Source organism: Pseudophryne corroboree, chromosome 6, assembly GCF_028390025.1.
Source record: "Pseudophryne corroboree isolate aPseCor3 chromosome 6, aPseCor3.hap2, whole genome shotgun sequence".
Classification (NCBI taxonomy): domain Eukaryota; kingdom Metazoa; phylum Chordata; class Amphibia; order Anura; family Myobatrachidae; genus Pseudophryne; species Pseudophryne corroboree.
This window is the reverse complement of record NC_086449.1, coordinates 837,895,483-837,913,782: the sequence shown is the minus strand read 5'-3', so window position 1 is coordinate 837,913,782 and position 18,300 is coordinate 837,895,483. Positions and strand designations below refer to the sequence as shown.

Genomic DNA, 18,300 nt, shown 5'->3' with positions numbered 1-18,300 from the left:
ACTGCCTTTGTATTCTGTGACAACAGGATTGCGCCAAACTTAATTCTCTTCTCCGGCTGTTCCGGGTTGAGCACAGTGTCTAAGATCCACCCTCTGCCAGCTACCTTACAGGGTCTGTTCCATGGCGAGTGACCAGTGGGAACCAGACAACACAACCAAGAGGTGTGGCCACAGCTTGTCTGCGCATATGCAGCAGAATTGGTTCCAGGTGCCGATCAAAGGAACCTGATGGTGGCAGCAAAGTACCTGCCCACTGCGCAGTTGGTGGTGTCAGTAACATGCGGTTACTGACGGTAAGTGGGAATCCCCTATAGGCCCAACTCCAGTGGGATCAAACAAGTCTGTGATCGCCTGGCGCAGCGAGGTCCATCCGGTCACAGAGCCACACAGCTTCCAGTGGAGAAATAGATAAACTAAGGTGTATTAGGAAGAGGTATATCCAACTAATTGTCTGTGCTGCCGGGTTACAGTAGCTGCTGGAGGCCCCGCGCGCTAATCCAGGATTTAGGGTGCAGAGAAACCCGTTAGATTCTGCAGTTTACCAGAGGTTTTACCGGTCAAGGAAAAGGCTAAATACAGTAATTGAATAGCTCCAGGCATTAAACCTGGAACTCTCCCCGTGCAGTAAAACTTGTCCTTAATTGAATAGGACCGGAGCAGGCCTATTTATCAAGATGTTTTTTTTCCATAAAATTATGTAGAAACTGCAGTTTCTTCATTATTTTATATTTACAAAACAGAATGCAAGATGCTTATATCAATGACAATATACTTTAGATCAGAGGTTCTCAAACTCGGTCCTCGGGGGCCCACACAGTGCATGTTTTGCAGGTCTCCTCACAGAATCGCAAGTGAAATAATTAGCTCCACCTGTGGACCTTTTAAAATGTGTCAGTGAGTAATTAATACACCTGTGCACCTGCTGGGTTACCTGCAAAACATGCACTGTGTGGGCCCCCGAGGACCGAGTTTGAGAACCTCTGCTTTAGATGCTTGAAAGGGAGGGGGAATTCTATGCAAGAGACAGGATGGGGATTAACCCCTGGTGCCCCCCCCCCCCAACTATACTGGTAACATGACTTGAAAACACACACACACACACACACACACACACACACACACACACACACACACACACACACACACACACACTCCAAAGATATGTGATAGCACTCACAATGTACATATTCCATCATGCTGGGGTGCACAAAATCTCAGGCAATTCCAGGAGTTCATCCAAAAATCTGCCAATTATATCCAATTTTTGTAAAGAGAGCAATCAACAAATGCAAACACTAAGCAGATTTTACCAGATATACATTGTGGTGTTGGCAATTCAATAAAATGTGCCTGATATATAGAATCTTATTGGTATCGACTGTACCCAGGTTTCATTACTTGATATTATGTTAAATGAGCTACCGCTTATCCAGGAGTGACAACAGAAAGAGTGCAGTAAAAAATTACAACTTATCTTCACTGCAACTGTTTCCGTTGCTCACCTCCCATTGCCATAAGAAAAAAGTGTCTGGTATACAGGCATGTAAAAGAATTGTGCATAATTTCAATACTGTGAGATATGTTTAAGAATTATTATTCTGATTTAGGAGGTAGTACAGCATGTATAGCATTAGCAGTCATCCTCATCTGCTTCACACCATCATCATTGGAGCGGATAACGGGTGAGAGTACGGATTTTTGCCATGCTGATAGAAACACAGATACAGCGCCACTGCATTTCCCTGTATATGGTGTTGGATGGACCTTGATACCAATGGCATTGCAAGTTCCAAATGCGCCAACAGGGAACGTGTGAGCATTGGGAAGGAAGAAAGGTGAAGGTGGTCATATGGGTTACTGTGCTGAAAGTAGCGGTTAGAAACTGCTGGACGCGTCTTCCTCCTGCAGTGAGGCGCCGGTAAGAATACTGACACTGAACGTACGTTTCACCATGCAGGCTTGGTCACCAGGTCGCTTGACATGATGTTAGCTGTCCATTGTTTTAAGCAGTGGTTCTCAAACTCGGTCCTCAGGACCCCACACGGTGCATGTTTTGCAGGTAACCCAGCAGGTGCACAGGTGTATTAATTACTCACTGACACATTTTAAAAGGTCCACAGGTGGAGCTAATTATGTCACTTGTGATTCTATGAGGAGACCTGCAAAACATGCACTGTGTGGTGCCCCGAGGACCGAGTTTGAGAACCTGTGGTTTTAAGCTTCAGTCCCCAATCTGCTTTCAATATGCTAATTAGGTAATTTTTTCACCTGTTGCTGATTGCTGGGTGGACTGTGTTGGGCAATTTCTCTGTAGCAAATTAATCCTAGTAACCCCTTATGGTAAATTAAGCCTAAAATAAAACGAGTATTTAATGTATATAAGCTGAATAAACGTGATTATATGACTAATGTCAATTTATATGAACCATTTCTTTTTGAACAGGGTAAAATATTCATTGTGATTAATCCAAATTGTTCAGTACGCTTATATAATACATATAAGTTGGTTGGAACAAAGGAACACATTATGAATCGGACATAATTAATGAATATCAGGAACATAGTGATCAGAATGTGTCCCTGTGATACCACGATGTAAATACTAGATTAGTTACAATTTTACACTGCACTCTTCCTGTTGTCACTCCTGGATGAGGGGTACCCCATCTAACACAATATCAAGTAATGTAACCCAGCTGCATTTACTGATTGCATTAAAAGGTGCAGAATAATTAGGAGTAATACTTTCTCTCTGTTTAACTGGAATGCACAAACTGTATGCGTTATTATGAGGTATCCAGCGAAAGCGATAATGTATCCTGTCAAATACTGATTTAGGGGTTTATTTATTAACATTATTGTTACTATGTTTTCACACCCTTTTCACATTATTTTAGTATCACCTGAATGTATTTCATGAAAAACTGCTCCAAACCCTTTAATTCACTGTTTTTTAGTAACCCACGTCGCATCCCCCATATTTATAATGGGAAATGTGATGTGGCCAAATTTACTAAAGAAAAATATGAAAAAATATGGCAGTGTGCCCTGTGATGATAACAGCTCAGGCTGGTGAGATCACAGGGCAGCACCGCGATAATGAGGCATTTGCCCCAGGCAGAGAGAGCTGTGCGGGGACCCGGCAGAGTGATCAGCTCCGTGTATCCGATGGACACACAAGCTGATCACAGTGTAAAAATGAAAAAAAAAAAAAAGTAAAAAACCCCAAAACATACTCACCTGTCCAGGGAGCCGGTGTCCGCTGCTCCGGTGAGCGATGGCGGGCACCGGGTCCCCCATATGCTGCACTGTGACCCCGGTGCAGTAAAGTGACTCTGCAACGCGGCAGCGCACTTTACAGCACCGGGGGTCACAGCGCAGGAGAAGGACCCGGCGACCAGCAGCCTCCTGAAGCAGCGCAGGCCGGCTCCCTGGACAGGTGAGTATATTGCTCTTCTGGGGGGGTCCGCGGTGCGCGGGGGTAGTCACAATGGGGCGAGTCGACGCGGTGGCGGCGCATGCGCAGCAGGACATTGGGGTATTTTTTATGAAAAATACCCCGATGATGCTGCGAAGAGGCATCGCAGGGACAGAGCTTGACCGCAAGCTCTGTCCCTGCACGCTATAATTGATACATCCCTGTGATGTAATCAATTATCGCAGTGTGAGTTGGGGTGATTTTATTCCCTGTCGTCCGCATCCTGGATGCGGATGGTGATAAATACTGTAGGCCCCTTAGAATCCTAAAGACCATCTGCTGTAAGAGAGTGATCCACTCCCTTGTTGTGCAGAGCAGGGAACCACTGCCTGGGTTACTGACTCAGATTTCTATTGATGACTGTCTGATTGTATATTGGCCCTCATTCCGAGTTGTTCGCTCGGTAATTTTCTTCGCATCGCAGCGATTTTCCGCTAATTGCGCATGCGCAATATTCTCACTGCGACTGCGCCAAGTAAATTTTCTAAGAAGTTTGGTATTTTACTCACGGCATTACGAGGTTTTTTCTTCGTTCTGGTGATCGGAGTGTGATTGACAGGAAGTGGGTGTTTCTGGGCGGAAACTGGCCGTTTTATGGGAGTGTGTGAAAAAACGCTACCGTTTCTGGGAAAAACGCGGGAGTGGCTGGAGAAACGGAGGAGTGTCTGGGCGAACGCTGGGTGTGTTTGTGACGTCAAACCAGGAACGACAAGCACTGAACTGATCGCACTGGAAGAGTAAGTCTGGAGCTACTCAGAAACTGCTAAGAAATTTCTATTCGCAATTTTGAGAATCTTTCGTTCGCAATTCTGCTAAGCTAAGATTCCCTCCCAGTAGGCGGCGGCTTAGCGTGTGCAAAGCTGCTAAAAGCAGCTAGCGAACAAACAACTCGGAATGAGGCCATTGTGTAATAGTATATAGGAGTGTGTCTATGACAGCTATGTAATATTCTACTTATAGTCAGGATATAGTTACAGGTGTTGATTGGTGAAGGTTTTATGAAATAATTATAAATAAGGTTGAAAACCGATAACTAACCTATAATCTTGTATGGAAATGTTTCGTATACTATAGCGGCGATAATAACATATCTCTGCTATAATAACAGGCGAATAACTGTGCCCTGAATTAACTACTTATGATACTTTGATCTAAGCTGTACGACTCAGGTATTAATTATCCATACATTGGATTTAAGTAAAAATGTCATTCATACAAAAACATCACCAGAGACAAATATTGTGCTTTAATATATATTTAGAATAAGGAGGGGGTAACGTACATGGAATTATTTACAAAGTCACACAAATCACAATTACTTACCACTATTATCTTAAGTAAGAATATTAAAAGTTACGTTTTACAATTAACAATCATCTCAATTTAATCATCACATATAGAAATATAAAAGAGTGCTCCAAAACAGCAGCTGCCGATAAGTAGATATGAGCAGGTTAAGGTTTGGATTGTTGGGGCACCTCCAGCACCATACACTATACACCTATCGGATTCACTTTTAGTGGCTGTTTTTTTTTACGAATTGAAAGTATCAAATATATGTCAAGTCTGGTGCAGGATAATAAAATACCACTGCACATAGTGATCCGACCTTTACAGGCAAAATGATTCCCCTCCAGTGTAATAACAGGGAAACGTCTTCTCTCTACTCTGCAGCTGTTCCTGGTGTCTCTCTGCTTCACTTACTTTGCAAAAGGTCTTTCCGGAAGTTACATGAAAAGCTCCATAACGCAGATCGAGAGACGATTCGACATCTCCTCCTCCACAGTGGGATTGGTGGATGGAAGCTTCGAGCTTGGTAAATATCTTATCCACATATTACCACCTGCCTCTGACTGTCACACATTACCACCTGCCTCTGACCGTCACATATTACCACCTGCCTCTGACTATCACATATTACCACCTGCCTCTGACTGTCACATATTACCACCTGCCTCTGACTGTCACATATTACCACCTGCCTCTGACTGTCACACATTCCCACCTGCCTCTGACCGTCACATATTACCACCTGCCTCTGACTGTCACACATTCTCACCTGCCTCTGACCGTCACATATTACCACCTGCCTCTGATGTCACATATTACCACCTGCCTGACCATCACATATTACCACCTGCCTCTGACTATCACATATTACCACCTGCCTCTGACCATCACATATTACCACCTGCCTCTGACTATCACATATTACCACCTGCCTCTGACCGTCACATATTACCACCTGCCTCTGACCGTCACATATTACCACCTACCTCTGACCGTCACATATTACCACATGCCTCTGACCATCACATATTACCACCTGCCTCTGACCGTCACATATTACCACATGCCTCTGACCATCACATATTACCACCTGCCTCTGACCGTCACATATTACCACCTGCCTCTGACCGTTACATATTACCACCTGCCTCTGACCGTCACATATTACCACCTACCTCTGACTGTCACATATTACCACATGCCTCTGACCATCACATTTTACCACCTGCCTCTGACCGTCACATATTACCACCTGCCTCTGACCATCACATATTACCACCTACCTCTGATTGTCACATATTACCACCTGCCTCTGACCGTCACATATTACCACCTGCCTCTGACCGTCACATATTACCACCTACCTCTGATTGTCACATATTACCACCTGCCTCTGACCGTCACATATTACCACCTGCCTCTGACCATCACATATTACCACCTGCCTCTGACTATCACATATTACCACCTGCCTCTGATTGTCACATACTACCACATGCCTGTGACTGTCACATATTACCACCTGCCTCTGACCGCCACCTGCCTCTGACTGTCACATATTACCACATGCCTCTGACCGTCACATATTACCACATGCCTCTGACCGTCACATATTACCACCTGCCTCTGACCGTCACATATTACCACCTGCCTCTGACCATCACACATTACCACCTGTCTCTGGCTGTCACATATTACCACATGCCTCTGACCATCACATATTACCACATGGCTCTGACCATCACATATTACTACATGCCTCTGACTGTCACATATTACCACCTGCCTCTGACCGTCACATATTACCACCTGCCTCTGACCGTCACATATTACCACCTGCCTCTGACCGTCACATATTACCACATGCCTCTGACCGTCACATATTACCACCTGCCTCTGACTGTCACATATTACCACCTGCCTCTGACCGTCACATATCTTTCACACTTTATATGTGCAGGTAACTTACTGATGATCGCTCTTGTTAGCTATTTTGGGGCGAGACTCCACAGGCCGCGGCTTATTGCAGCCGGTTGCATTGTGATGGCGCTGGGAAGTTTCCTCACCGCTATGCCGCACTTCTTCATGGGGCCGTACGTAATGACATTGCTGCATTTCCATATAATTTCATTCATCGATTTTACTCGTCTGCGATAATCTCATTTCGTGGTTGTCTCTCTACAGTTACAGATATGAGTCGGCGAGGACACACAGAAGTTCACATGATAATTCCACCTTCAGTTCTTCACCCTGTTTGGCCAACGTGACAGTTTCTGAGGCCATTAAACCAGGTACAAACTGCATCCCGACCTGACTGCATTTCTCTATAGACATCACTGGGAGGGGGCCGGGACACAAGGGGCAATGGCATTCTTATTACATTATTTTCTCTGTCCCACCATAAACAGCAATAGCACCCCTGACCTAGGTGACCTCGCTACATATCAGAGGCTCCAGGTAATAGCGAGATAATATAGAACGCAGCGGGTGATTGCGCCAGGACTGCGGCTTGTGATATGAGCAGCATGAGACAGCAATAAATACATGTTGTACAGTTTAGATCAGAGAAGTTACCCTTGATGCACAATGTATTGCTCAATACGTCTTCATACCCCTTAAATCATCATCATCAACATTACCAGTCCTATTCTTCTTATTAACCTCTATTTATAGGGCACCGTATGTGGTCCACAGCGCGGTACGGAGGGCAAACAACAAGACAGTACATATAACACAGCAATAGTACTACAGCTCTCAGCACAGCTACTGATAGCCTGGATGCATAGTGGAGTGCACACCCATTAGTGTGGGTGCAACAAACAGGTTTAGAGCCACTGGAAGAGGTGCAAATACAATGAAGGTGTGGAATCAAGGGGCAGAGATCCTGAGGAGGTGCAGATGTAGCTGGTGACCAAGAGTTATAGGTAATAGAACAAGAGAAAGGAAGGCCCTGCTCGTTATAGACTAAAATGTAAAGAGAATGGGGGAGACAAACTGTTGACACATGGGTGTGAGGGCAAGAAGCAAGAGTGGGAGAGATGAGGGTGAAAGAGGGTGAGGCAAACTACTGTACTTGGTGAAATGGTTAGGCGGAGGACTGGTATGCTTTTATGATCAGGAGGGTTTTCCATGTCCGTTTGCAGCTGTACTGGCTGGGGAGGCAGTCTGATAGAATGAAGGAGATCGTTCCAGTGGTGAGGGGCAGCACAGGAGAAATCTTGGATTCGGGAGTGAGGTGTGGTTACCAGAGGGGAGGACAGGCGACAATCATTGGCTGGCCAAAGAGGGCAGAAGGGAGTGTATGGAGATGAGGTTGGAGATGTAGGGAACAGTGGAGTTGGAGAGAGGAGTCTAGCAGTATATTATTGAGATGAGAAATTATTGAGTGGACAATAGCTTTGGTGGCATCCTGGGAGATAAAGGGGGCTAGATGTATTAAGCCTTGAAAAGTGATAAAGTGGAGAGTGATAAAGTACCAGCCAACCAGCTCCAGTCATTTTTCAACCTGTAACATGGCAGTTTGGAGAGAGATAAAGTACCAGTCAATCAGCTCCTAACTGCCATGTTACAGGTTGTGTTTAAAAAATGACTGGAGCTGGTTGGCTGGTACTTTATCACTCTCAAATTTATCACTTTTCAAGGCTTAGTACATCTCCCCCATTGACTGATAAGAGCAATATTGTGGAACTGGAAGCAAAAGGATTGAATGTGGGGGTGCGCTGGAGAGGGAGGAGTCAAGAATGACAACCGGGCAGCGGAGTTGGGGAACAGAAGAGATAGTGGTGTTCTTGACAATGATAGAGAGGACAGGAGGGTAGGAGACTATTTATTGAGGGAAGACAATGAGTATACAGTAGTTTTGGAAATGTTTAGTTTAAGAAAGCATGTGAACATCCAGGAGGAGATGGTGGAGAGGCAGCTGGACACCAGAGTGAGGAGTAATGGTCAGAGGTCAGGAGAAGAGATACTGGAGGCCAAAGGAATCAATAATTCATGTAGGGAGGAGGTGTGCAGAGAAAAGAGTAGAGGGCCAAGGACAAAACACGGGACTTCTACAAGAAGAATGGATGGGGGGGGGGAGCATTGTCAGAAACAGAGAAGGAGTGGTTGGCGAGGTAGGAGTTGAACCATGAAATGTTGATGTCAGAAACTCTATGGTCTGAATGATGCACAGTATGAGATCATGATCCATGGTATCAAAGGCCGCAGGAGGATAAGCAGGGAGACGTGGCCCCTGGAATTGGCCAAGAGAAGATCGTTGGTGACTTTGGTCAAATCAGTTTCAGTGGAGCAAAGAAGGTGGAAGCCAGATTGGAGAGTATCAAGGAGGGAGTTATTAGAGAGGTTTCATTCTAGAATTATGGAGGCAAAGAGGAGAAGTAAAAGGGGGCATGCCTTGCCATCTAGCTTCCACAAGGGTGCACCAGTCTATGGGAAGACATCCATTGTTAAGTGATCTGATTTCTGATTAGTTAGGGACCTTGCCGCTTCAATCCATAGTGATAGTTTAATCCAAACTAACAACAGATTTTTCAGTTTTCAATGATCTAGCTCCGTTATTTAGTTCCCATACCTCAGGTTAGGTACTCCAAGATGCCCCCTGTACTCCTAAAGAAATGTGCCCTTCACTGCTTTGGAAAGGTACCATCTGTACTCATAGGGAAAGGTACTCCTGTACTCTTTGGGAAAACTGTCCCTCACTCCTTAGGGAAAACTGTCCCCTATTCTTCTAGGGAAAGGTGCCGTTAGCAGAATATGTAAACTTGTTTGTTAATATTAATTATAATTGTAAGAGCGTAAACTAAGAAGTAGGAGGAGTCAGGCATAGTAAGGGGAGGGGTCTATGCCAGGAGTCAGATGCTGATGCCGAATTGGATAACTGGGCTTGCTAACCTTTACTTTGATTTTCTTTAAATATCTGAAATCTTTCCTTACATGCTAAGCTTCTGTGTATATATGCTGACAATAGTAGTGCGATGTATTTTCAGAGTGCATGAAGGAAGGCGGATCATACATGTGGGTTTATGTCTTAATTGGAAATATGCTGCGAGGAGTTGGAGAAAGTCCTATTACCCCCCTAGGAATTTCGTATATTGATGATTTTTCTGGACCTGAAAACACTCCTCTGTACATAGGTAATACAGACTGTTTCAAAGACCCACCACACCATGACGTCTTTTTATCTGACCTTCTGATAACATATGCCCTGGGGTATTAAACCATAGAATATCATATTCCCCAGAGCATGACGTCTTCTCATGTATCCATAGAAAAGCTAATTCCATGATGTCTTCTCATCCTATACAATAAAAGGTTAATGCTGCTCCTCACCTCTATGGAGGGAATTCAAATGTTGCACCCACCGTTCAAGCATGGACAGACACTGGCGCTGACATTACTGTGATGTTGTTCTGTCATTTTGACAGGCTGTAACTAGTCCAGCCATAAAAATCACACATACCCTGGGGTATGATGTCTTCTGATGTAACCATAGAACAGTGCATTCGCTGGAGCATGATGTTTTCTCATCTAACCATAGAACAGTGCATTCCCTGGGCCATGATGTCTTCTCATCTAACCATATTCCCTGGGCCATGATGTCTTCTCATCTAACCATATTCCCTGGGGCATGATGTCTTCTCATCTAACCATAGAACAACGAATTTCCTGGGGCATGATGTCTCATCTAACCATAGAACAGCACATTCCGTGGGGCATAATGTCTTCTCATCTAACCAAAGAGCAGCGCATTCCCTGAGGCATGATGTCTTTTCATTTAACCATAGAACAGCACATTCGATAAGGCATGATGTCTTCTCATCTAACCACAGAACAGCACATTCCATGGGGCATGATGTCCTCTCATCTAACCATAGAACAGCACATTCGATAAGGCATGATGTCTTCTCATCTAACCACAGAACAGCACATTCCATGGGGCATGATGTCCTCTCATCTAACCATAGAACAGCACATTCCATGGGGCATGATGTCTTCCCAACTAACCATAGAACTGCACATTTCATGGGGCATGATGTCTTCTCATCTAACCATAGAACAGCACATTCCATGGGGCATGATGTCTTCTCATCTAACCATAGAACAGCACATTTCATGGGGCATGATGTCCTCTCATCTAACCATGGAATATCACATTCACTGGTGCATGATGTCTTCTCATCTAACCAAAGAATATCACATTACCTGGGGCATGATGTCTTCTTATCCAACCATAGAATATCACATTCCCTGGGGAAAGATGTTTTCTTCTCTAACCATAGAACCAAACATTCCCTGGGGCGTGATTTCTTTCCATCTAACCATAGAACAGCACATTCCCTGGGGCATGGTGTCTTCTCATCTAACCACAGAACAGCACATTCCCTGGTGCATGGTGTCTTCTCATCTAACCATGGAACCACTCATTCCATGGGTCATGATGTCTTCTCAGCTAACCACAGCACAGCACATTCCCTAGGGCCTGATGTCTTCTCATGTAACCATAGAACAGCACATTTCCTGGAGCCTGATGTCTTCTCATGTAACCATAGAACAGCACATTTCCTGGAGCCTGATGTCTTCTCATGTCACCATAGAACAGTGCATTCCCTGGGACATGATGTCTTCTCATCTAACCATATTCCCTGGGCCATGATGTCTTCTCATCTAACCATATTCCCTGGGGCATGATGTCTTCTCATCTAACCATAGAACAACGAATTTCCTGGGGCATGATGTCTCATCTAACCATAGAACAGCACATTCCGTGGGGCATAATGTCTTCTCATCTAACCAAAGAGCAGCGCATTCCCTGAGGCATGATGTCTTTTCATTTAACCATAGAACAGCACATTCGATAAGGCATGATGTCTTCTCATCTAACCACAGAACAGCACATTCCATGGGGCATGATGTCCTCTCATCTAACCATAGAACAGCACATTCCATGGGGCATGATGTCTTCCCAACTAACCATAGAACTGCACATTTCATGGGGCATGATGTCTTCTCATCTAACCATAGAACAGCACATTCCATGGGGCATGATGTCTTCTCATCTAACCATAGAACAGCACATTTCATGGGGCATGATGTCCTCTCATCTAACCATGGAATATCACATTCACTGGTGCATGATGTCTTCTCATCTAACCAAAGAATATCACATTACCTGGGGCATGATGTCTTCTTATCCAACCATAGAATATCACATTCCCTGGGGAAAGATGTTTTCTTCTCTAACCATAGAACCAAACATTCCCTGGGGCGTGATTTCTTTCCATCTAACCATAGAACAGCACATTCCCTGGGGCATGGTGTCTTCTCATCTAACCACAGAACAGCACATTCCCTGGTGCATGGTGTCTTCTCATCTAACCATGGAACCACTCATTCCATGGGTCATGATGTCTTCTCAGCTAACCACAGCACAGCACATTCCCTAGGGCCTGATGTCTTCTCATGTAACCATAGAACAGCACATTTCCTGGAGCCTGATGTCTTCTCATGTAACCATAGAACAGCACATTTCCTGGAGCCTGATGTCTTCTCATGTCACCATAGAACAGCAGATTCCCTGGGACATGATATCTTCTCATCTAACCAAAGAACAGCACATTCCCTGGGGCATGATATCTTCTCAACTAACCACAGCACAGCACATTCACTGGGGCCTGATGTCTTCTCATCTAGCCATAGAATATCACATTTCCTGGGCCCAGATGTCTTCTAATCTAACCATAGATGCATGATGTCTTAGAAGAGCATATTTGATGGGGCCTGAACCACAGAACATTAATTTTTAATGACAATTTGCCAGTGCTGGCCCATATGGAAATGCACATGATGGAAAAGTATGACAAATATTTTATCACTTTCAGATCTCTCCTTTCCATATATCTGTCTCTATATTTCTAAAACTTATTAGTAGCTAGATTAAAAAAAACTATATATTTTAGTAAAACAAGGTTTGGTCTAAAACATCCTTTATTTTTGTAAGTATTTTTCATTCTGTGTATATAGAAATATTGTGAATTAATGTTTTGCGAGGATCATTGAGTAATCGGCTGTTCCATTCGGCAGCGTGCCTCCACACAGTGGCGCTATTTGGACCAATGATGGGCTTCATGCTCGGATCTTTCTGTGCTAAACAATACGTTGACATTGGCTTTGTGGATCTGGGTGAGTCTTCATTTGAAAATGTATGAAATATGAATAAATCTAGCCAGCGTTAGTAAAAATGTTGGTGTATATATCAGTGTTATGGAAAAGGGTTATAGAAACCTTCTTTATTATTGGTGTTCGTGATTGTGTTATCTTCCTAAAAACACACAACAGATGGGAACATGATAGCAGGGCGCCCTCTGTCTTCAGTTACATATGGGATGCTTCTGGGTCATCATTTCTAGGATCAGAGTCATCCAATTGATAGATTGGGATCAGGCGGGTAATTGATAATCAAGTTCAAAGATCTTTCAGAGTGCTCTTAGGCTTATTAGGACTTCTCCGAGCGCATATTTCACATTTTACTTTGTGAATTTGAGTTATCCATTTCTTAATATTGAAATGTATTCACTTTTTCTGGGTAATCCCCTACGTCTGCTCCAGAGCTCAGTGATGTCATTGTACAATAAATACACAGAGCATAATTAATGTCTCTTCTAGACAGTGTAACCATCACCCCACAGGACACGCGGTGGGTCGGTGCCTGGTGGATTGGATTCCTGGTGGCTGGAGTGGTTACATTAATGTCGGGGATCCCTTTCTGCTTCCTTCCCAAGAGTATGAGTAAGGAAGGAACAAAACATGCCCTCAACTTACTGAAGTTTAAAGAGAATGAAAAGTCAGACTCGGAAAGTCATAAAAAGACAACAATAAAAGGTAAGTTGTTAGCGGGGGAGCGGGGCTATGTTTAAATGTTTAAAGGGTTTTTATAATACAAAAAATAAAATCCATTGAAACATTGTAGATTTCATGTTGTGTAAATCTGGGCCATTCAGAAGATGTGCAGGTGCTTTGCTCTGACCTCCATGATAGTCACCTCATGCCTCAGCAGTGTCACTGTTTCCTAGTGATCTCCATTCTCATCCTCATGCCTCAGCAGTGTCACTGTTTCCTAGTGATCTCCATTCTTGTGATTATTGGGCCTTAATATTTTTCTATATGACATCACAAAGGAAAGAGTCCACAAAAATCCCACCCATCAGATACTGTCGGGCGTGAGAGGTGTTGTCATTACAGAATACTTTACCTGCGCAGTCATGTTCACCTCTGAGCTATCTTTGAATCAGCAAGCACACACTGGAAAGATCTTTGTGGTATAACTTGTTTATATATTGAAACTGGAACGGATCATAACACAAACTGATAGTCAGAACAAGACAGGTATATGTGAGCAGCAGTCACAGCATGCTCCATCTCTCTCCTTCATGTAACCTTCAGAAGACAGGAACAAACAAGGGTAAGACATACATCACAGACTGTAAACCACATAACACATATACAACAGCTCCACCTGCTGTCCCTCCTGTGTAACACATCAAGTCTGAATCTATTGAATGCTGTTTCTCAACACCCCTTCTCAATAAGTGAGACTTGATCCACGAGACCCATCTTTCTAGATAGTCTGTGATGTCTTTCTCCAACCAATGGCTTGGTGAGAATGTCTGCAGTCACTTCTTCTGTTGGGTAATATTCCAAGTTGAGAAGACCTTGTTCCTATAGATCCTTCAAGAAGTGGTACTTTACATCAATGATCTTGGTCCTGTTAGGTTCCTGGTGCTCAGAACAAGGGAGATGTTATGAAGCGAGTCCAGAGCACCAGGACGTAACGCTGGGAAAGGGGAATGGAAAGGGAATAGCCCCTGGCGCCCTATCTCCGTTGTCTCACCCGTGCTGTCAGTACACTCTTGCGAGACTATGGTTGCTTGAGCCCATGGCAGCCGCGTTTGAAGGGCGGATTACGTCTGCCCAACTTCGATGCCCCCTCAGGTCTTAATGAGAGACAAAGAGTGAACCGAGACAGGGTGATAACAAGGGGCCTTCTGACTAAACAACAAGGCCAGGGGCTACTAACAAACCTAAAACCAAAGTATGTGCGGCTTGCCGCCAAAGGAAAAGAACAACAAAGGAAATGCTGACCACACGCCGACACAATACTTTTGTGTACCGGCGGTGACAGCATAAGCAGAACCCTCTGCAAAACACCAGTGACAGAAATAATAAGGGAATACAGCGGCCTAAGCCAACGGACGCGGCCGTGCCGCTACTCACGGAACCGGTACGAATACTGGCAAACGGACAGGAACTCCCAATGCTGCTGACACAGACTCTCAGAACTGGAGGACAGGCAGAATCCCAAACGACAGACCGGTGGACACCAAGATGCCAGAAACTTGCACAGGCAAAGGTACTGGACCTCAGGACAGGAACGCCTCACGGCAGGACACGGGATCAGACATAGGAATCGACACAGGGACTGACACAGGAATCGACACAGGAAGCTCAGGAACTAGCAGGAACCAAGCTCAGAACTCAAGCAGACTGAAAACCCAGGAATATCACCAGCATCTGTGAATTGCAAACAGCCAGCATATAACAGAGAGGCCTAATTAATAATCCCATGCAGCTGCCTTGTTGCATGATTCCAAACTGACCAGATGCAATTAGCAGCCAGGTGAGGCTGAACACAAGGGAACAAGCTGCAATTACACAGACTCACCAGCGGCAGCAGACAAGAGTATTCTAAAACAGAGCAACAGGAAATCCTGGCATGCAAGACAACTTTATAAACATAAAATAGGAATGAACCACTACCTGTGGTTCATAACAGGTCCTTGGATTTACACGTTCTGTCAGTGCTAATGCGAGACATCCTTGATTATCTTCAAAGATTTCTGTAGGTTCTGCTTGTTGCTGTCCCAAATCAGCTAACAATTGTCTCAGCCATATTAGCTCTTGACTTGCTTGAGCTGCCGCAACATACTCCGCTTCTGTGGAAGAAAGTGTTACGCATGATTGCTTCCTTCTTGTCCAACTGATTAGTCCTTCTCTAAGTAGAACTAGGTAACCACTTGTGGACTCTGTCGGTAGAGTCTCCAGCCCAATCTACATATCCAATCAGATTACACTTTCTGCTTGCTGGGAGTCTAAGTCCTACATACAGCAATTTTCCTATTGCCTCTCTGTACTGGTGATTGTCTGGTAATGGTGTACCTTCATCGTACAGTTTCTTTATGTAGTTGGTCTCCATGGGAGTACTTGCCGGTTTTGCATCTTGCATCCCAAACTCCTCAATGGCTTCCTGTATCTTTTGTCTCTGATTTAAGGTAAAGTCGCCATTTTCTTCTCTCGCTGTTTGAATACCTAAATAGTGTGTTATATTTCCTAGGTCTTTTGTTTCAAATTCCTTGTTCAGAATCTTCAGTAATTCCACTTTATCCCCTTCTTGCTCGAAACATACTACAAGATCGTCCACATAGATTAACAGGTAGATCCACCTGTCAGCTATTTCCGTGACATATAAGCAGAGATCTGCTCTGCTTCTCACAAAGTCTTCCTGTATGAGTACTTCATTTATTGTTGTGTCCCAGGCTCCCGCTGCCTGCTTCCACCATATATACTCTTCTGGAGCTTGCATACTTGGTCTGGTCTTTCAGGGTCTTTGAAACCTGGCGGCTGTTCCATGTAAATATCCTCCTTTAGGTCCCCGTGTAAGAACGCTGTCTTTGCAAGTGAGACACTTCAATGGAAAGACAGCGTTCTTACACGGGGACCTAAAGGAGGATATTTACATGGAACAGCCGCCAGGTTTGTGTCTCACTTGCATATCCTTTGCGGCTGCTACTGTAAGTAATGTCCTTATGGTCGTGTGCTAGACTACTGGAGCAAATGTCTCATCATAGTCTTCTCCATATTTTTGCGAATATCCTTTGGCTACTAATCTGTCCTTGTATCGCTCCACTTTCCCATCTGTGTTGTATTTGACTTTGAATGTCCATTTGCTGAATATGGTTTTTCTTCCTGCTGGCAGTTCTGTTATTGTCCATGTCTGATTGTCACACATGGATTTCATTTCTTCTTTTGCTGCTTCTATCCATTTTGCAGCTTCCCTTTCTGGTAAGTCAGATACTTCTTCCCATGATGCGGGCTCACGTATACTGATGGTGCTAGCTTTATATGCGAGACGCACTGGTGCCTTGCCTTTGTTCTCTCTGGTCGAGCGCCTTACTTCATCTGTGGTGCGCTCCTGCATACCTTTGGTATCTGGTTCAAGACTGATTTCAACCTCTTGGTCAGCATCTGCTGTGATGGTGTCACTAGAGTCAGCGTTGTCTTCTTTATCCTGATCTGCTGGAATCATCACTTCATTTCTTAGTTCCTCCACGAAGGTCACACTGTTGCTTATGGTTATCGTATCTGTCTTTGGGTTCAGAATTCTGTATCCTTTGGAACATTCACTGTATCCTATGAAGATTCCTTCCACTGCGCGGTTCTGCAGTTTACTGCGTCTTTCTGCTGGAATATACACAAATGCTTTACATCCAAAGACTCTTATGTGTTTCACATTAGGTTTTCTGCCATGCCACAATTCATATGGGGTTCTCTCCACTGTTCTTGAGAATAATCTGTTCTGTAAGTATGTGGCTGTCGTTACGGCTTCACCCCAGTATTTGTCAGGTAATCCTGAATCTGGTAACATGCATCTGATCCTTTCTGTCAGAGTCCTAGTCTTTCTTTCAGCTACCCCATTGTGTTCTGGTGTGTAGGGCACTGTCTTGTGGTGCTCTATACCGAGTTGTCTCAGGAACTGTTCTGTTTTGTGACCCGTGAATTCACCTCCATTGTCGCTATGAAATACTAGTGGATTTCATTGAAATCTATTTCTAGCCATTGTTACGTAATCATGTAACTTGTCCAGTACTTCATCCTTGCTTTTGATCAGGTAAGTAACTGTATATCTGGAGTAGTCATCAGTGAAAGTCACTATATATCTGTTACCGCTTGGTGTACGCACTTGCGCTGGGCCACACACGTCGCTGTGTATGAGATCTAGAGGTCTCTGTTCTCACTTTGTTCTGGAACTATCATTCTTGTGGCTTTGGCTTTTATTCAGCATTCACACCTCATGGTTTCTGAACAGTCTGATACTGTGAGGCTCTTTGTTAGGCCTGTCTTTTGTAGTTCCTTAATGCTGTCTGGGTGCCTGTGTCCTAGTGGTCTGTGCCACATGTGAATACAGTCTGTGTGTCCGTGTGTGCTTAATCTCACCTGTTGTGCCGCAGTGTCTGGGCGATACAGGTGTTCTGCTTTGGCTGTGGCTGCTGTTTCTGTTCCATTCTGAATGATGCACATTTTATCTTTGAATTTAACGGTAAGCCCTTCATCCATCAAACACTTTACAGATATTAATCCGTCTTCCAATCTGGGAACATATAATACGTTTTTAATTGGTATTGTTCTATCACTACCGTTAGCACTGGAGCATATGAGCATGCCATGTCTTTTACCTGCCGCAGTGATATTGGTACCAT

At 44.3% G+C, this 18,300-nt stretch overlaps 1 protein-coding gene across 3 annotated transcripts in view; it reads left to right on the top strand.

The window, feature by feature from the left end:
- The window catches only part of LOC134933876 (solute carrier organic anion transporter family member 1C1-like), a 135,103-nt gene that overhangs the window by 78,505 nt on the left and 38,298 nt on the right, over positions 1–18,300 (top strand). For all 3 annotated transcript variants that reach the window (XM_063929417.1, XM_063929415.1, XM_063929416.1), the window contains exons 3-8: positions 5,153–5,294; positions 6,729–6,861; positions 6,953–7,059; positions 9,757–9,903; positions 12,851–12,949; positions 13,433–13,648. In XM_063929417.1, the coding sequence (XP_063785487.1) occupies positions 5,153–5,294; positions 6,729–6,861; positions 6,953–7,059; positions 9,757–9,903; positions 12,851–12,949; positions 13,433–13,648 (844 nt within the window). The remainder of the gene's footprint in view (positions 1–5,152; positions 5,295–6,728; positions 6,862–6,952; positions 7,060–9,756; positions 9,904–12,850; positions 12,950–13,432; positions 13,649–18,300) is intronic.